General features: G+C 58.9%; 1 protein-coding gene across 1 annotated transcript in view; it reads left to right on the forward strand.

Moving 5' to 3' along the window:
* DNAH2 (dynein axonemal heavy chain 2) overlaps positions 1–19182 on the forward strand; it is a 93038-nt gene extending 73856 nt beyond the window's left edge. The window contains 23 exon segments of the mRNA XM_043582981.1: positions 4441–4605; positions 5214–5339; positions 5517–5665; positions 5737–5803; positions 5953–6103; positions 6340–6488; positions 6697–6830; positions 6949–7093; positions 7500–7699; positions 8618–8744; positions 10310–10496; positions 10593–10741; positions 10899–11082; positions 11278–11468; positions 16266–16457; positions 16617–16801; positions 17057–17285; positions 17382–17533; positions 17648–17762; positions 18237–18413; positions 18520–18594; positions 18755–18905; positions 19028–19182. Of these exon segments, the coding sequence (XP_043438916.1) occupies positions 4441–4605; positions 5214–5339; positions 5517–5665; positions 5737–5803; positions 5953–6103; positions 6340–6488; positions 6697–6830; positions 6949–7093; positions 7500–7699; positions 8618–8744; positions 10310–10496; positions 10593–10741; positions 10899–11082; positions 11278–11468; positions 16266–16457; positions 16617–16801; positions 17057–17285; positions 17382–17533; positions 17648–17762; positions 18237–18413; positions 18520–18594; positions 18755–18905; positions 19028–19182 (3555 nt within the window).
* The last annotated feature ends 573 nt before the right edge of the window (positions 19183–19755 follow it).

Consider the following 19755-nt stretch of genomic DNA (forward strand, 5'->3'; position numbering starts at 1 on the left):
GGCCAAAGCCATTGAAAGCTAGAACCCATTAGTACACGCGGAATGTACAGTCTTGCCGTTGAAAACCAGCAAATGTCGTCGTCCAGCCGTCAGTGCCCGGAAACTCCCCGACTTCAAGCTGGTCGGCGTGTTGGCCGCTTCTGTGCCGAGGCCACGGTGGACCTCATCCTGCGGCCACCCTCCGGCCCAAGCCCAGTGTCCACGAGGCTGCTCTGTTTCAAGCAGTCCTGCCTCTGCAGAAACGGCCACTCACCTGTGGACGAAGCCACGGTCATCTGTCAAGGTCAGAATATCACAGCGTCAGCTTAAAGCCTTTCACCCAGGCGACAGCCAGACCACCGTAAAAACTCGGTGTGCCCGGTGGGAGCCTGTGCAAACCCTCCAAGTCAAAGCACGCGTCCATACCCCAAAGTCTGCCCTTGAGACCCCCAAGGCCCGCCCAAAGTTTCTCAGTGCGTTTCCCGGTCTGCAAATGCACTCTGAAGGGACCTGCAAACTAGCAGCCTTCTGTGCCTGGGGGTTCTAAACACACTGAGACGTGAAACCAAAGGGGTTTGGCCAAAACATCACCTTCGGAGACCAGGTGGGAGGATGCGGCTGACCTTGTGGGCAGGTGGGCCCACGAGGAGCGACCCCGTCGTCAGACGGACGGACTCAGTCTTGGGCGTCGCTGCGGGGCAGAGTGGAAACGGCCTGAGCTCGGTGGAGCGTCCCAGCTTATTCTTTGCTGATTTCACCAGTCAGATGAGCCACGCACCTCCCTCCGGAGAAGGAGTATGTAAAGGCGTGGTGAAAGTCTTCCCACACACCAGGGAATGGCCAAGATAAAAAAAAAAAAAAAAATCATAACAAAACATGGCACCAGAAGACACAATAAACCCGGGGATGATTCATCCTACCGAGAAGCACTTAGAAAGCAGATCTGATGGAAAAATTGGTGTCACCAGAGGGTAAATAAGGAAGAGATGACACCCGGAGAGCAGAAAGAGGACGGCCAGAGAAAAATCGGGAAGAATTCTGGGAAAACGAGAAATGATCAAAGGATGGGCTGTTTGGTAGACGGTAGAGTCAAGGAATATACACAGCCACGCCAACAAGAAACCCAAACAACATACAAGAGAGATTGGAGACACGACCCAACCGATCAGAATTTCTGCAAGACAGAAGCACAGAATCCGGGGTGATAGGACGCTCTTTCGCAACCGGCTCAGTGTGCGCAGCGGCCCGTCGGCCGGCCCCCAGGCGCGCACGGCACCAGCCCGGCCATGGTCACGGAGGTGCGTGCTGTTGCACTGTTTGTGGCCTTTAGCTGTTACCGTCAACCTAGAGACGGAGCGCAGAAGGCTGTGACTTCTGAGCGGGAACGTTGTTGTCAGCCTTGACAACATAAAAATGAAAGTACAGGGGCGCCTGGGTGGCTCAGTCGGTTAACCGTCTGACCTCAGCTCAGGTCCCGATCTCACAGTTGGTGATTTCGAGCCCCGCATGGGGCTCTGTGCCAACGGCTCGGAGCCTGCAGCCTGCTTCGGATTCTGTGTCTCCCTCTCTCTCTCTGCCCCTCCCCCACTCGTGCTCTGTCTCTCTCTGTCTCTGTCTCTGTCTCCCTCAAAAATAAATGTTAAAAGTTTTTTTTTTTTTTAAATCTTAAAAGTACAGCTAAAAAAAAAAAAAGTGGGAGCTGGGTGTCGGTGGGGGTGGGGTAAAGATTGGGCGATGCTTTTGTAGGAGATAAAGCAGGGTTTTAAGATGGTGTTCGGCAATATGAAGGTAAGGAGTTGAAGCATTGTCAGGGGCAGGAACAGGGAGGAAGAAGTGTAGTCTGGAGGGGAGAGGGTCACCCCTGCGTCCACAGTAGCGTAGAGGCCATAGAAATAGTTTCAAACGGACGAACCAGGAAACGGCAGTATGGAATATACCCGAGCGTGTGCAAAACGCCTCTTGCGGAAGATTCAAGAAGCAGGTCGCGTTGGCTACCTCGAGGAGGGAGCAGGGTGGATGGGGGGGGGGGGGCGAGGCGGGGCAGAGAGACTTTTCATGCCCATAATTATCCCTTTTGAATTTTTAAGTCACTTATTCCCAAAGCAAACAAAATAAAAAAGAGGCAGCAGTGTACAAGGACGTTCATTCCAGCATTGTTAATAATAGAACATGCTGGAAAGACACACATGTCTATCAGAAGGAGACTTGTTATATAAATCACGGTTCAGTCATTCACAAGATTATTTTGCAGCTGTTAAAGAGAATGAGGCGGCTTGACGAGAACCGATTTGGAGACAAGAAAAAAAAATAAAGTACAGTAGTATGTTAGCATTTATCTTTATGAAAAAAATTCATCCAAAGAGATACTTCCCGAGCGCCGGGCACTCTTCTAAGTGCAGGGATTTGGTGGCGAGCAAGGGCCTGCCTTCACCGTGCCTGTATTTATTACCGGTGGACCCTACGCACGGACTGTGTCTGGAAAGCTATAGGAGAAACGGGCTGGGGCAGGGGCTGGGGCAGGGCTGCGGCAGGAGTGGGAGGAAGCCAGATCCTTCACCATGTGTGTTTTTTTCCCTTCTGATGTGGATTCACTCTTTACAAAAAGACATAAAAGAGGAAAATTATGCTTTAAAAAAAGACAAAAGTGGCGGTGAGGTGTGATGACGGTGTTACGATCGTGGGGGAGATGTCCTTGTTTTGTTCTAGATCTGCACCAGGACGTCTTGAGGCTTGGCGCTTCATGAGTCTGTAACTTCCTCTAAGACACTTTGGCAAAGAACAGTAGATGAAATAAGACTGGCGGAATGTTAAGAACTGTTGAATATATGTGGCGGGCGTAGAGGTATTCATTATGTGATTCTTTGTCCTAGGTTTGCAACTTTCCATAATTTTTGAGTTAAAAAGATAAAAACCGCAACCAGATTAATGCATGTATAAATATGCATGTATGTGTTTTAAAAATAGTAGCCTAAGCATAATATTCAGAGATAGGGAGGCAGCTGCCAGAAGAAATAAAAAGAGAAATGGTTCAAAATAATTTGCTACTGAAGAACGGGACCAGGAGTGGAAGAGGTTTTGTTATAACTCCTTTTTATCGTATTATTTAGGTCTTTAACCTTATGCATACATTTCTTGTATAAAAAATAGAAACAGTGAGGACAACACCACATGCAAAATAAGTAATGAAATCCAGAACGATCGTGGGCTGGCTGCTTCCCCACAGACACAGCTCCGCGGGAAGCCCAATTATAATCAGTGTTGCTGACGAGCCTGGACTGCGCGGGCGGGGGGGGGGGGGGGGGCGGGGAGGCAGTCACGTGAACCTGGCGACAGGTGGCACGCAGGGAAGACCGCCGGACAGCATGGCCTCCAGCGGGTTTAAGCCCACCTGTGCCAGTGCAAGGGCGCCCCTCTCTTTCTAGACCCCCGGCCGGTGTTTCGTCCCTGAGTGGCCCGGCTGACTCACCCCTTCGGAGTGACCCCTTCTTTCCCTGGATGTTAAATACCTTCTAACATCACTACCCAGGCTTGACCTGGAAGGCGTGCTGTCACCCGAAGGTGACATTTGGGACCTCCACTTTGCCTTTTTTTTTTTTTTTTAACGTTTATTTATTGTTAAGAAAGAGAGCGTGAGCAGGGGAGGGCCAGAGAGCAAGGGAGACACAGAATCCGAAGCAGGTTCCAGGCTCTGAGCCATCAGCACAGAGCCTGACATGGGGCTCGAACCCCTGAACCGTGAGATCATGACCTGAGCTGAACCCGGATGCTTAACCGACTGAGCCACGCAGCAGCCCTGGGTGCTTTTGCTTTAAAGACAGTCTCTTGGGGAGTTAATCTGTTGCGTTTCCAGGGTCTTTTGGAGGTCAACCTCAGTGGTTGGGCCCATGTCCTGCGCCCTGTGCCCTCCTTCCCACAGCCCAGATGAGGCCCCAGCTGGCCTGGTGCCCCTGGGCCAGCACGTAAACTCTGCACAGTTGGATCCCCATCCCTGTGTGGGTCCCTGCACCTGGGCCTTTGCCCCGAATGGAGTCCCTCTTCCTCTCTCCAACAGTTTCTAGATTTTTCTTTCTCTCTCGAGGTCCTGCCTTCGGGCCATGCCACGCTGGCGTGGGGGTGGCAGTCGTTTCTGTGCCCTCTGATCCTCTCTTGCCAGTGGGACCCATGTGGCTTACTATGCTCCAAGGGGACTGTCTTCCTACCCGGCCTTGAGTTTCATGACAAGAAGTTTCCTGGCCCAAGAAAAGAGTGGCGGAGGGGAAGGGAAAGAAGACCTCACGTCGCCACACATATTTTGTCTTGTTTTCTGTCTGCGACAGCCCTACGGGGTCGGGGTCAGCATCGTCACGTGGCACACCGGGCCACGGAGGCCCCAAGGCCTAGAAACGGCGGATGGGCCACCGGAACCCCGAGCAGCGCGGCCACAAGCGTGGCGTTTGAGCCGTTCGCTCTGGTCCCTCCCAGGTGGCCGAGAAGCTAGAGATGCTTAAGAAGCAGTATGACGAGAAGCTGGCCCAGAAGGAGGAGCTCCGCAAGAAGTCCGAGGACATGGAAATGAAGCTGGAGCGAGCGGGCTTGCTGGTGTCAGGGCTGGCCAGCGAGAAGGCGCGCTGGGAGGAGACGGTCAAGGTGAGCTCTGGGGGCCCCGCCCGGCTCTCCTCCCTGCCCGCCAGGCCCCAGAGCTCCACCCCCTGCCGGCCGAGGGACACTGGGGGGGGGGGGGGGCATGGGGACCCCCGGGTGCAGGGACATCCAGGAACGGGGGACGGGAGTTCTGCCCCCTCCCATACGGTGAGAGCAGCGGAAAGCGAGTCTGTGCCATTGGGAGGCGGCGGCTCCCGTGTTTGCACAGGCCTGGGGAGCCAGCGCCGGGGCCTTTGCTGTAGCCCACGGACTTGACGACTTTACAGAAACGGTTCCCCCCCCCCCCCCCCCCCCCCCCCCCCCCCCCCCCCCCCCCCCCCCCCCCCCCCCGCATCCTGTCTCCGCCTTTATGGAGCCCCTGGCTTCAGGAAAGGGTTAGGCCTTATCACCAGAATGTAAACAGGATCACTGTGAAAGACGGCAACTCTGAAGGGATTAGAACCAGGTTGGACTGACTCCTCAGGGCCGAAGGTTTAGGACAAAGTGCCTCTTTGATGGAGCCAGTGTCCGGGGGGGGGGGGGGGGGAGCCAGCGCTCCCCAGTGCCCGGGGCCCTCCTTACACCCCCTGCCCGCCCCCCGCCCCCCCACCCAGGGCCTGGAGGAGGATCTGGGCTACCTGGTAGGTGACTGTCTCCTGGCCGCCGCCTTCCTGTCCTACATGGGCCCCTTCCTGACCAACTACCGGGATGAGATCGTCACCCAGATATGGATCAGGAAGGTGAGGCAGGGCTCAGGTCCTCGTGAGCTCTTGGGCTCCGAGACCAGGGCTGCGGGGAGGACAGGGAGACACCCGGCAGGGGCCGGGGACGGGGGCAGGGGCCCCGGGGCAGGGAGCGGGGAGCGGGGCTCGGGGCTCGGGCCTCCAGGCTGACGTCCGGGGCTCTTCCCCGCCCAGATCTGGGAGCTGGAGGTGCCGTGCTCACCGCGCTTCACCTTCGATAACTTCCTGTCCAATCCTACCAAAGTTCGAGACTGGAACATCCAAGGGTTGCCCTCGGATGCCTTTTCCACAGAGAATGGCATCATCGTCACCCGAGGCAACAGGTAAGGAGGCTGCCGGGAGCGGGGGCGGGGCAAGGGCGGAGCCTGTCTTCTGACTGACCGCCCTCCTTCAGGTGGGCACTGATGATTGACCCTCAGGCCCAGGCCCTGAAGTGGATCAAGAACATGGAAGGAAACCAGGTAAAGGCTGGCGAGAGGGGCAGGGCGGGGGCTGCTCTTGGGCCCCTGGCGTCTCTTCCCAAGCCTGCCTCTTCCTGAGGCCCGACCCGGAGTCAGATTTTACTTTGGGCCCCTCAGCGTGTCTCCCGTCTCTTTCCCTTGCTCTCTAGGGCCTCCAGATTATCGACCTGCAGATGAGCAATTACCTTCAAATTCTAGAAAAGGCCATCCAGTTTGGATATCCAGTGCTGCTCCAGAATGTTCAGGAGTATCTGGACCCCACGCTTAACCCTGTGCTCAACAAATCTGTAGCTCGAATCGGTGAGGGTCCAGGCTTCCTGTGGGGTTGGGCTGGGGGACAAATCCTAGAGACCAGCCAGCTGGGCCACGAGGTGAGGGGTTGGGGGGGAGGGCCGGCCCTCAGACTGTGGCCCTCCGCTCCCACAGCCCCGGACTGGGCCCATTAGAGCAGCTGGATGCGGGCTGGGGGCTGGGCCAGCCCACACCTGGTCACCAGGGCTCCTTTGCCTTTGCCCTTGACCCTGGCCCGGCTGCAGGCGGCCGGCTGCTGATGCGCATTGCAGACAAGGAGGTGGAGTACAACAGCAATTTCCGTTTCTACATCACCACCAAGCTCTCCAACCCCCACTACAGCCCTGAGACCTCGGCCAAGACCACCATCGTCAACTTTGCTGTCAAGGAACAGGTGGGGGCGGGGGCTGCAGCCTGGACCCAGCTAGCGAGGAGCAGGAAGCACCCGGAGAGTCCGAGAGTCGGAGAGTAGAGTCGGCGGGGTGGAGACAAAGGCCCCCTGCGCTGGGCGGCAGGGGATGAGGTGGGGGGAGGCGTGACCGGGTGTCAGGGGTGTGCCGTCACCAGAGCGCGAGTCCCACCGCGCGTCCCCGTGATCCCAGGGCCTGGAGGCTCAGCTGCTGGGCATCGTGGTCCGGAAGGAGCGGCCGGAGCTGGAGGAACAGAAGGACTCACTGGTCATCAACATCGCTGCCGGCAAGAGGAAGCTCAAGGAGCTGGAGGACGAGATCCTTCGGTGAGAGTGCACCCGCCGCTGCCACCCAACGCCCAGTCCAGCCAGAATCCCGGGTGTGGGCGGGCTGGGGCGGGAGGACTCCCCACCTCCCCACCCGCCTACCTGCGCTTCCCTTCAGGCTGCTGAATGAGGCCACGGGCTCCCTGCTCGACGACGTGCAGCTGGTGAACACCCTTCGTACCTCCAAGATGACCGCCACCGAGGTGACCGAGCAGCTGGAGACCAGCGAGACCACAGAGATCAACATCGACTTGGCCCGCGAGGTGAGCCTCGCCCATCGCTCCATGCCCAGCCCCGTGGCCACCACCCCCCCCCACAATTCCACTCCCCCCAGCACCATGGCCGCTTCCCCCCTACCCCTCCCCTGACTCTGTCCCCACCCAGCACCGTGGCCGCTCCCCACCACCCCTGCCCTGACCCTGTCCCGCACCCACCCCCCCAGCCCCGTGGCCGCTCCCCCTGCAGCCCCTGCCCTGACACTGTCCCCTGCCCACCCCCCCAGCCCCTTGGCCGCTTCCCCCCCTACCCCTGCCCTGACCCTGTCCCCCATCCACCCCCCCAGACCCGTGGCTGCTCCCCCCCAGCCCCTGCCCTGACCCTGTCCCCTGCCCAGACCCCAGCCCCGTGGTCGCTCCCCCGCCACCCTGCCCTGACTCTGCCCCTCCATAGGCTTACCGCCCGTGTGCCCAGAGGGCGTCGGTTCTGTTCTTCGTGCTCAACGACATGGGCCGCATCGACCCCATGTACCAGTTCTCGCTGGACGCCTACATCAACCTCTTCGTCCTCAGCATCGACAAGAGCCACCGCAGCAACAAGCTGGAGGACCGCATCGACTACCTGAACGAGTACCACACCTACGCCGTGTACAGGTGTGCGCCCCGCGCCTCCGGAGCCCCCCACCTCCCCCGCATCTGCCAGGACGCTCCCGCGCCACTGCTGCCCGGCGCCACGGCCACTGGCCTGTCCCCTGCTCCCCGTGGGGACAGAGCACGAGCTCCTTGAGCCGTGCTCGTATCTGCTAGGGTCCACGCTGCCGGTGCATCTCCAGTGGCCACGTGCCCCGCAAGCACTGGGAATCTCGGTGAAATCCAGATCCACATCCAGCAGGCTGGGGCGGGGCCTGGTCCCGGGTAGGGGGCGGGTGGGGGACCACACTCTTTGTCCTCCTGCTTCCTTCAGGGTCCTCGCCCCTGACCAGCACCCACAGCCTCCTCCCGGCCACCCAGGCCTTGAGCCCCGCGGGTTCACTTGTGAATCTTTCTGCAGACCGTCCCTGCTCGCCTCCCCACGGCTGCTCCAAGGCCCGTTAGCTTATGCTCCAGCTCTCCCGGGAGTCCTCCCTGCTCCTCCTCTTCCACGCCTGCACCGGGCGGCTCCTCTCAGAAACTGTCCAGTGGGGGCCCCCTGCCCTGCCATCCCTCAGAGGTCCGGCCACCCCGTACAGGACCCATCACATCACCGCTTAATCGATGGGCTCTCTGTCTGTCCTCCCTCTTCAGCTGACTTCCTCCAGGACAGAGGCTGGGGCTCAGAGATGACTCTGCCTTTAGGACCTGCACAGAGTAGGGGTCAAATCGATGCTGTGTGTTGTTTAACGGAAATGAATGACTGGTTTCACCAGTGAGCTCTCTAGGTCCCTGAGGGCTTGGCCGTTGACAAAAGGTTTGGGCTAGATGCCGATTCAGGCCCTTCTTGTGCGTGAGGCTCCGCGATTGTAGGACCCGCACTCAGTAACCATTCACGTTGTGCTTCCTGTCCCCTCCGCCCTCCGGGTGCCCGTCTCTCAGGTACACCTGCCGCACCCTTTTTGAGCGCCACAAGCTACTATTCAGCTTCCAGATGTGTGCCAAAATCCTGGAGACCTCTGGCAAGCTCAACATGGACGAGTACAACTTCTTTCTCCGCGGGGGTGTGGTGAGTCGGTCAGAGGCGTCAAGGTTGGGGACGGGGACATGTATGACCGGGACTCCGGGCCGGACCATCAGGCCCAAGGCTCCAGCGAGCGAACCAAGGAAAAGTGCCAGGAGCAGGTGTGTCCGGCTCCCTGGGGATGCGGGGGGGGGGGGGGGGGCTCTCACATCACAGGTGAGGATTTGGGGCCCCTCTTACCTGTGACCCACTGACAGGTGTGGTCTCTTGCCTCTTTCACTGCTGCTCAAGCCCCTCCTTTCCCGGCCTGGGTTCCCTGGTCACTGTTACATGCTCCCCCCGCCCCGCAGGCACCCTCAGCGCCCAGTCCCGTATTGCTTTTGCTTGGCGAAACCACCACTCTGGCTGGATCTTACTCTCCTGTTCCTGTGTGGCCCAGGAGCCTGGGCCTAGCCGGAGAAAAACACTCCCACACCGAATGGACTCCCTTTAAATCCATTAGGCCCTTAAAACTGCCAGACAGGGGCGCCTGGGTGGCTCAGTCAGTTAAGCGTCCGATTTCGGCTCAGGTCACGATCTCGCGGTCCGTGGGTTCGAGCCCCGCATCGGGCTCTGTGCTGACAGCTCGGAGCCCGGAGCCTGCTTCAGATTCTGGGTCTCCCTCTCTCTCTGCCCCTCCTCTGCTCATTCTCTCTCTCTCTCTCTCTCTCTCTCAAAAATGAATAAACTTTAAAAACAAATTTAAAAACACCTGCCAGACGGTGCCACCACGTTTCCTGGGCTGGCCTCTCTCCACCCTCCTGGACAAGGCCGGGCACTTCTCCTCTCATCCGGGTTACCAATAACTAAGAGCCTCCCAATGCTCCCCACCCCCAGTCTGTCAGCATGCCCACCTCCCTGGTGTCACCTCCCATGGCCTGCCCTGCCCCCCCCCCCCCAGGGCTCCTGCATTCGCTGTCCCTTCTGCCACAGGTGCGCCCGCAGCTCCCACTCACCGACTTTAACGCCGGACTCAGATCGCGCCTCCCCGAGACCTCCTTGACTTTCCTATTGAATGCTTCAAACTACCCCCGGAACTCCCAATCTTTTGTATGCTCTTCGGCTCATTCTACTCTGGTGCGCCCTTGCCATCTTTACCTAGCACTGGATAACTCAATTGTTTATGTCTTTGGCTCATCGTCTGCCCTCCCGTGTTGGAAAATAAGCCCCTCAGGGCCAGAGATATGTGCCCTTTATGTTCAGCGCCGCATCCCAGTGCTCAGAACACACGGTGGGTGAGCAGTGAGTATTTGCTGAAGAGGGTGAAGAAGGCAAGGGGCCTTTCTGCAGGGCGAGGTCATTAGGGCGAGAGACAGTGTCCCCAGGAAGCCAGCAGAGGGCGCCAGCGCCCCAAATTTGCACCGTGAGGTGTCCGCCTGGTGCCGGGGAGACCCTGCCCCGTCCCCCCCACCCCCCCTCCGACTGACTTCCCCGGTCCAGGCGGAGCCCAGTGCCTCTGGGACTCCCACAGTCCTTTCCTCGTGGTGCCCGATGCAGGGTCTCGGCCGCCTCATCGTTAAATGCTTTGGAGGGGTTCCGGTCAGTCCCCTTCCTCCTCTCTCCTTGCCCAGGTCCTGGATCGCGAGGGCCAGATGGATAACCCGTGTACGAGCTGGCTCGCCGACGCCTACTGGGACAACATCACAGAGCTGGACAAACTGACCAACTTCCACGGGCTCATGAACTCCTTCGAGCAATACCCTCGTGACTGGCACCTGTGGTATACCAGCGCCACCCCGGAGAAGGCCATGCTGCCAGGTGCCCCCTCCCCGCCGGGCCCTTCCCCTCGTTCCCTGTCCCTGTCCCCGGCCCCTCCGAGCGTCTCGTCCGCTTCCCGGCCCTCTCCGTCCCCAGGCGAGTGGGAAAACGCCTGCAATGAGATGCAGCGGATGCTGATCGTGCGCTCCCTGCGCCAGGACCGGGTGGCCTTCTGTGTCGCCTCGTTCATCGTCTCCAACCTCGGCTCCCGCTTCGTGGAGCCCCCCGTGCTCAACATGAAGCTGGTCAGTGGCTTGCTTTCCTCCTTGCCCCCCCCCCCCCGCACCCCCGGTCCTTCCTGCCTCGCCCTGCGGTGCCCCCAACCTCTGCTCTTGGGCAGTCCCCGCTCCCCCGACCCCGCCCCGCCTCACGTGGCCTTCTCACACCCCGCGCTTCTGGCAGGTTCTGGAGGATTCCACCCCACGCACCCCGCTGGTGTTCATCCTGTCTCCCGGTGTGGACCCCTCCGGCGCCCTGCTCCAGCTGGCGGAGCACATGGGCATGGCCCAGCGTTTCCACGCCCTGTCCCTGGGCCAGGGCCAGGCCCCCATTGCCGCCCGGCTCCTGCGAGAGGGGGTCCTTCAGGGTCAGTGTCCCGTCCTGCTCCCCCACCCCCGTCCCTGGTGCGCGCCTTACTCCCCGGAAGCCCCGGCCTCCCTCAGCCCCCACTTCTCCAGAGGGCCCCCGGGACCCCCCCCGACACGCGCGGACTCGGGGGCGACGCGTGGGGACACGTGGGGCTCGGGGAAGGGCTCCCACTGAATCCAGTGCCCCCTTGCAGGACACTGGGTGTTCCTAGCTAACTGCCACCTGTCGCTGTCTTGGATGCCCAACCTGGACAAGCTGGTAGAGCGGCTGCAGGTGGAAGAACCTCACCCTTCCTTCCGCCTCTGGCTCAGCTCCAGCCCCCACCCGGACTTCCCCATCTCCGTCCTGCAGGCCGGCATCAAGATGACCACGGAACCGCCAAAGGTACGGCGCCGGCCGCGCTGCCTGGCCCGGCTCTCTTGCGGCCTGCGCCAGCGGGAGGCCCAGCCTTAACAGCCGCCTGGCCTTCGGGCTCTGCTCCCCTCTCGAGAGACCCCCCCCTCGCCTCTTCCCTCCGCGCGCCAGGCTCTTAGCACAGAGCGGTAATCTCTAACACCGCTAGCCGCTTACCCCTGCCCGGCATCGTCCCTTTACCAAATTCGTTTAGAACACACACACCCTATCAGGTAGGTACCGTCGCCCCCATTTTCCAGAGAGGAAACTGAGGCACAGAAGAGTAAACAGCTAGTCCACAGGACCTTCCTGCCTCCCGGCATTTCCTTCCACCTCTCCCCAGTGGCCCCGGGCTTCCGGCCCTTCTCCCTCCAGCTCTGCTGAAATGCTTTTCTCCAGCCCCGAGGTCACCACTGAATGCAGCCACACCGATCACGTTCCTGTGTCGTCCCCCCCCCCCCCCTTCACCTCTGCTTACGCCACTCGAGTAGCTTTTCGGTGCTTTTAGTCAAGACGGAAACCCTTGCTGACCCGGCCTGTGAGCCCCCCTCCCCCGCCCCTGTGCCTCTGGGCCCCACCTACCCCTTCTCCCTTCCCTCTCTCCGCTCCACCCTCAATTCTTAAAATATCTTGTTCCTCTTCCTCCAGACTCTGCACCGTCCTGCCCCAAGGCTTCCGCACAAGCTGCCGGGCACCCCCTCCCCCACCCCGCCGCCCCCTCCTCCGCCCCTTCAGGCCTCGGCCCTCCTCGTTGAGCTCAGCATCCCAGTGAAACACTCTCATAGAACCTTCCTGCTGGTCCTTTTACCGTGTGAGTTTGGTTCTGACGAATGCCTGCTGTCTTCTCTGGACTGGAAACTCCGCGAGGCCAGAGGACACATCTTTTGTGTCTCTCTCTCTCTCTCTCTCTCTCTCTCTCTCTCTCTCTGTCTTGCTCACCTTGTGACTAGCACCTGTACGTAAGAGGTACTCAACCAGTAAGTCTGGACACACGTCTTTCATCATGTAAATCCTCCTCGCCTGCCTTGGGGCAGTTGACACAGTGAACTGTCCCCCCACCCTTTCCCTGACACGCGCTTGGGGTTCTCCCTCTGTCTCCCGCCACATCACTTATCACGCCTGTGTTTCCTTTTCCTCTTGGCCTCTGATCGTATCTCCAGGCTTGGTCCTTGACCTCCAACTTGGCTCATTCTCCGTTTCCCCCTTTCACAACTCGATGGAGAAGTTGTCCTCTTCCTGATCCTGCCCGGTCCTTGTCTCTGGCCCCGGGAAGCAAACGCACTCCCGGGTCTGAATTCCATCTGGCAACGAGGCGTTTCCTCCTGGCACGCCAGAACCATAAATCCCGTACTCTCGGAGCAAGTGGCCAGCCCGCCACCGCAGATGATCTCCTCGGCCCAGTTCTGTTAGCCGCGCCTCCGTTTTTCGAAGAACCTCCTTTTGCGTTCCAAGAAAGGTGTATGCCTTGGTGGCTAGAGGGCCCCCTGTTGGCCGAGCGCCCCGCGAGGGGCACAGGTGTGTCAGAGCCGAGGCAGGTGCTACCTCTGGCCGCATAAGAAGGTGGAGGCCACCTGGAATCTGGGGGCGGCCTGGGAGGAGGGGGGATGGTCTGCGGGGGAGGGGAGGCTCGCCCTGGCTCCACCCAGGGGAGATTTGTCCTTACCACCCGGGGTCTGCAGAACCTCTGGGCGTGAGCCAGACCTTCAGGGAAGGCCGAACATTCACGGCATACTTGTTTGCAACAGGATTTCTCTCCGTAGGGAAGAGGGCACTAGTTTTAAATGTTTTACTTGGAAATCACTGGAAACTTACGCAAGAGTTGTAAGAACAAGACTACTCTAGGGTTCCTGGCTGGCTCCGTTGGCAGAGAGTGTGACCCTTGATCTTAGGGTGTTGAGTTCGAGCCCCACATTGGGCCTGGAGCCTACTTAAAACAAACAAACAAACAAACAAACAAAAACAGAAGAAGAAGAACACAAACACTATGTCCTCACAGCCTCACACCCGTGACTCGTTACCCAGACTCTTCCGTTATTAACATTTTGCCTCACCGGCCTTATCATTTGATCTCTCTCTGCGTCTCCACACACACATGCTTTCTCCGAACGAACGGCGAGAGTAAACTGGGAAAGACATCATGGTCTTTTCCCACTAATACTTCAGTGTATTTTGGCATAAAGGGCTCAATCCTGAGAAGGATTTTTATTTTTTTTCAATACACACTACAGCACAGCTGCCCAACCTCAATAAACGGATAGAGCGTTTGAACCCAATCCATTATATATTCCAATTGTGGTAAAGGACCCAGTCATGTCCTTTTTAAAATTCTCCCCCAGCACAGGATCTGTTCTAGGTCAGGTATTGCAATTTTGTTGTCCTGTGAAAGAGGCCAGTGTTTGCATCGGGATACACGAAAGCAGTCCCAATAGTCAAGGGGACGGTAGCTCATTCGAGTCTTACAAGTAAGAAGGTCCCCATGACCACAGCCCCCAGTCGCCGGTTTGGGTGCGATTCTGGAGTGGTATTCTTGGTTGGATCACAGCCTGCCTTCTAGTCCTTTCCTTTTCATTAAATATTAAGCAGATACAAAAGAATATAAAATACAAGAGGGGGTGCCTGGGTGGCTCGGTGCGTTGAGCGTCCGACTCTTGATTTCAGCTCCGATCACGATCCCAGAGTCAAGGGATCAAGCCCCGCATCAGGCTCCGCGCTGAGTGTAGGGCCTGCTTGGGATTCTCTCTCTCCCTCCCACCCTCCCTCCCTCCCTCCACCCCTCTCCCCTAGACCTGTTTGCACCCTCTCTCTCAAAAAAAAAATTCTAAAATATATGCAAAGATACAAAGGATCCCCATTCATTTTTAAAAACATTTGAAACATCTTTATTTAGTTTTGAGAGACAGAGCATGAGCGGGGGAGGGGCAGAGAGAAGAGAGAGAGGGAGACACAGGATCTGAAGCAGGCTCCGAGCTGTCAGCACAGAGCCCGACAGAGCCCCACGTGGGGCTTGAACCCAGCAACTATGAGATCCTGACCTGAGCCGAAGTCGGATGCTCAACCGACTGAGCCACCCAGGCGCCCCCATGGATCCCAACTCAATACACACCTGTGTGCCCATCTTCCTGTGTAAGAAAGATGATTCCCATTCCCACCGCCCTCCCCACTCGGCTGCAGCCACTTTTCTCAAGGTGCGTCTGGCTAACACACACATTCATCTGCGCCTTGCTTCTTTCATTCAGCGCTGGGTACTTGACATTGATTCACGCTGCTTATGTTTCACGGTTCCTCATATGCTCCACAACCTAATCCTTTCGTCCGCTTTGTGTTTTGCGGGTTGTCTCCCCCCCCACCTTGTTAACTATTATTATTGGTGAATAGAGATCCTTAATTTGTATGAGATAGAATTTAGCTCTTCTTTTTTTTTTTTTTTTTTTTTAAATTTTTTTTTTTTTTTTTTCAATGTTTATTTATTTTTGGGACAGAGAGAGACAGAGCATGAACGGGGGAGGGGCAGAGAGAGAGGGAGACACAGAATCGGAAACAGGCTCCAGGCTCTGAGCCATCAGCCCAGAGCCCGACGCGGGGCTCGAACTCCCGGACTGCGAGATCGTGACCTGGCTGAAGTCGGACGCTCAACCGACTGCGCCACCCAGGCGCCCCTGAATTTAGCTCTTCTTTATGGCTTGTGCTCCTAGGTCTCATTCAAGAAATCTTTGCTCACTGTGAGGTTGTAAAGGCACTCCCTTGTCTTCAAAACCGTTTTATAGGGGCACCTGGGCGGCTCCGTCGTCGGTTAAGCGTCCGACCTCGGCTCAGGTCATGACCTCACGGTTTGTGAGTTCGAGCCCCACATCGGGCTCTGTGCCGAGAGCTCAGAGCCCGGAGCCTGCTTCGGATTCTGTGTCTCCCTCTCTCTCTGTCCTTCCCCTGCTCGCTCACTCTCTCTTCCTCTCTCTATGAAGATTTGTACATTTTTACTGGACTTATTCCTAGACACGTTACGTATTTTGATGTTATAAACGACAGTACTCTTGCTTACGTATTTCCCCGACTCCATTCTGTCCCTCATAGACGGGGCTTCTTAAAGCACCGTTTCAACCCGTTGCGGTAGTACTCGAGACAGAAAGTGGCCCCGCGACTCCTGGTGAACCACGGCCCTTCTGACCCCACCTGAGTCCTCGAGCTTGACTTCAGTTCGACCCATCTCCTTACTTATTCTCCCCTTTGTGCCTTTATTCCCTCAATTCTTTCCATCTCCAGGAGACCGATGCCCTCCTCTCAGCCTGGTGACCTCCTTCCCGTTTGTGAGACTTAGTCCAAATCCCGACCTGTTCTCGAACCTTAATCAATCTATCACGTGGCATGCCCCTCCTCGATGATACACTACGGCTCCTCTAACCTACACCGAACCTCTGTACCTAATGGTGTACGTTTTTGTCCGTTAATAGTTGCACGGATAGGTCCTCGTGTTTTCTGGTATTCCCAAATCGAGCCGGCCTGCCCGCCGTCGAGACCATCACGGCTGAGAGGATCAAAAGTGGGGGGACAAGGAGGCAGAGCTCCCAGTAGCCCACGCGGTGCCCGCGTGCAAGTTAGAGAAAGGCACCCACCCAGTCCTGTGAATCAGTGCACATCCTGGCGCGCGGGTCAAGGGCTGCGCTGCAGCCCTCACTGACCTCTTCGGCCAGTGCCCTTGTGCAGTAAGCAGCCTCCACACACAACTGTGGCGGTGCTACTGGCAGGGCTTGGCACGATGCACGGCACCCCACCTCCGCGCCGCACTGTCCCCAGGGCCTAAAGGCCAACATGACGCGCCTCTACCAGCTGATGACCGAATCGCAGTTTTCCCGCTGCTCCAAACCTGCCAAGTATAAGAAGCTTCTGTTTGCCCTCTGCTTCTTCCATTCCGTGTTGCTGGAGCGCAAAAAGTTCCTGCAGCTCGGCTGGAACATCGTCTACGGCTTCAATGACTCTGACTTTGAGGTTTGTGCTAGCAGGGGGCCGGCATCCCAGCGCCCCCTCTCCTTACGCTTCCCGCCTGGCGGCCCCTCCCCCTCCCCCCCGCCCCGCCCCCTGCCACCGAGGGAAGTTCCTCCCCTAACTGTGTGGGGGGGTGGGGGTGGGGGCTGGGACCACGCACAGGTGTCGGAGAACTTGCTGAGTCTCTACCTGGAGGAGTACCAGGAGACCCCCTGGGATGCCCTCAAGTACCTCATCGCCGGCGTCAACTACGGCGGGCACGTCACCGATGACTGGGACCGGCGGCTGCTCACCACCTACATCAACGACTATTTCTGTGACCAGACTCTCTCAACCCCCTTCTACCGGTGAGGGGGAGGTGGCGCCGAACAGGGGGCCAGAGGACACCCGGCAGACCAGGTGGCAGGACTGGGGTTGCGGGGAGCGTTGGAGGGGAGGCCAGGAGGCGGGGGGCGGGGTTTGGGGGGCCGGGAGGGGAGCAGGTGCAGGGAGCTGGATGCAGGGGGCACACGCGCCTGCAGAGGGGGCCAGCGTCTTGGCCTGGCGCCGAGGCCCCAGAGTGTGGCCCACAGCGTGGTGAGAATCACGCTGTGGGTCGCCAGGTTGTCAGCACTGGAGACTTACTTCATCCCCAAAGATGGGAGTCTGGCCTCTTACAAGGAGTACATCAGCATGTTGCCCACCATGGACCCCCCTGAGGCCTTTGGCCAGCACCCCAACGCGGATGTGGCCTCCCAGATCACTGAGGCGCGGACTCTCTTTGAGACTCTGCTGTCCCTGCAACCCCAGATTACACCCACCAGGGCGGGAGGCCAGAGCCGAGAAGAGAAGGTAGGCAGGGGTGGATGCCGGGTTCGGGGGGCGGGGGGGGGGAGTGGGGGTGCGGGGAGGAGAGGGGCCCCCCACTCAGAGCCCCTGCCGGGTCAGGTCCTCGAGCTGGCTGCAGATGTGAAACAGAAAATCCCTGAAATGATCGACTATGAGGGGACCCGGAAACTCCTGGCCATGGACCCCTCCCCCCTCAACGTGGTCCTTCTGCAGGAAATCCAGAGATACAACAAGCTTATGGAGACCATCCTGTAAGATGGAGAGGGGCTCGGTGGGGAGGGGGTGGGAGGAAAGGCGCCCCCCAGCCCCCCACCTGAGATGGCTCTGCCAGGCCCTTCTGTAAGCTCCCACCTCACCCCGCCCAGGTTTTCCCTGACAGATCTAGAAAAAGGCATCCAGGGCCTCATCGTCATGTCTACAAGCCTGGAAGAGATTTTCAACTGCATCTTCGACGCCCATGTCCCGCCGCTCTGGGGGAAGGCAAGATGACCTAGCTGTCGATCCTCCTGCAACAATGAGCTGACCTCTGGCCCCGGTGCCCCCAGCCTCCCGGTTGTAGGAGCAAAACCAGGGAGCCTGGGTTTTGGAGCCAGACCGATTCAAATCTGAAAGCTGGCTCTGCCGTTCACAGACTGGCTTTGCGGTCATTAACTCAGGGACTTAGGGCGAGTCACTAACCTGTCTGAAGACGCGTCAGGGATTCCTAGTGCTGTGTGCAACTCTCAGTAGGTGCTTCGTTAACGGTAACTGGACAGCACTGTTGCTGGCGTGGTTAACTAGCGCTCGCTTTATGCTTCTTTCCCGGGAGGGGGCTTTTGGAGACAGCTTTGCCAGCCGTAACGGGGGACCCGGCCGACACCACATCTCCTCCTATCTGCCCCGAGCGCACCAAGTAAAGATTTGCACGCGTGAACGAATGAACGCGTACACACGCACCGCCTCCCCCTCCCCCAGGCGTATCCCTCACAAAAGCCACTGGCCTCGTGGACACGGGACTTGGCCACACGGGTGGAGCAGTTTGAGCTGTGGGCCAGCCGGGCCCGGCCTCCCGTGCTCTTCTGGCTGTCCGGCTTCACCTTCCCCACCGGCTTCCTCACCGCCGTGCTGCAGGCCTCAGCTCGCCAAAATAACGTGAGCCACATGCTAAGTGTGACGGGGGGGGGGGGGGGGGGGGTGCTGGCCACCTGGGCTCGCTCCTCTCTGGGGGTCCTCCCTTATTCTCGCCTTCCATCCCCAGATTTCGGTGGACAGCCTCTCCTGGGAGTTTATTGTTTCCACCGTGGATGACAGCAACCTCGTGTACCCACCCAAGGTGGGAGCCAGATGTGCTCGGACTGGGAGCAGAGGCGGGTCTGGTGGAGGAGGGCGCTGGGAGCAAAGGGGGGAAACAGCTGGTTGGCAAGGGAGAAGGGAGGCCAGAGGCCAGGGGTGCTGGCAGCCTCGGGTCCAGACTTCTCCCCGTGTCTTCCCAGGACGGCGTGTGGGTCCGGGGCCTGTACCTGGAGGGCGCCGGCTGGGACTGGAAGAACTCCTGCCTGGTGGAGGCGGACCCCATGCAGCTGGTCTGCCTCATGCCCACCATCCACTTCAGGCCGGCAGAAAGCCGAAAGAAGAGCGCCAAGGGTGGGATGGCGCCCCGAGTTTGGATCCCAACCCCTCCTCTGCCCCGCCCCTCCCCCCACACCTGTGCCTGCTCTCCCAGAGGCCCCGGCGCTCTGACTCCCATCCCCTCTCCTTTCCCTCAGGCATGTACTCCTGTCCCTGCTATTACTATCCCAACCGGGCAGGCAGCTCAGACCGAGCCTCCTTCGTCATTGGCATCGACCTCCGGTCCGGGACCATGACATCTGATCACTGGATCAAGAGGGGCACCGCTCTACTCATGAGCCTGGACAACTGAGGAGGCCTCCTCTTCCTCCCCGCTTGAGGGAGGGTCGGGGACTCTAGGGGCCAAGACTGATAATGCACTTCGGACCAGGGCTGGACTTAACTCTGGCCTTGGCCGTGGTTGAATGCGCCGCGGGATGGGGCCCTGGAGATGGCTAGCCTTTAATAAAGGTGGAAGGATTGTCTTGGAGCTCAGAGCAGGAAAACACCCGCAACCACAAGCCTTAAGCCTCTCAATGGGGTGGTGGGGGTTTGGGGAGGGAGGAAGCCCGGATCTCACAGAGGAAGCGAGCTACTGCTTTTGGTCTGGGAAAGGAGCTTGGGAAGAGGGAGGTGTGGCCTTGAACGAGGGGGCAGGGCTGTGGGGCCTAAACCGGGTGTGGCTAAATCTCGGGGCTGGACTTGAGCGGGCGGGGCGGGGCTTATTTTGGGAAACGCGCGTGATCCGAATGGAATAGGGGTTCGTCCGGCAGGGATCGGGGCCGGACCCAGTAGGTTGCACCCAGCACCCGGCACCGGGTATCCTGTTCGGCACGTGCGCGGAGGCGAGCGGCACAGGAGGAGAAGGGGCGGGGCCCGAGAGGGG

Source organism: Prionailurus bengalensis, chromosome E1 (assembly GCF_016509475.1).
Source record: "Prionailurus bengalensis isolate Pbe53 chromosome E1, Fcat_Pben_1.1_paternal_pri, whole genome shotgun sequence".
In the NCBI taxonomy this organism is placed as follows: Eukaryota; Metazoa; Chordata; class Mammalia; order Carnivora; family Felidae; genus Prionailurus; species Prionailurus bengalensis.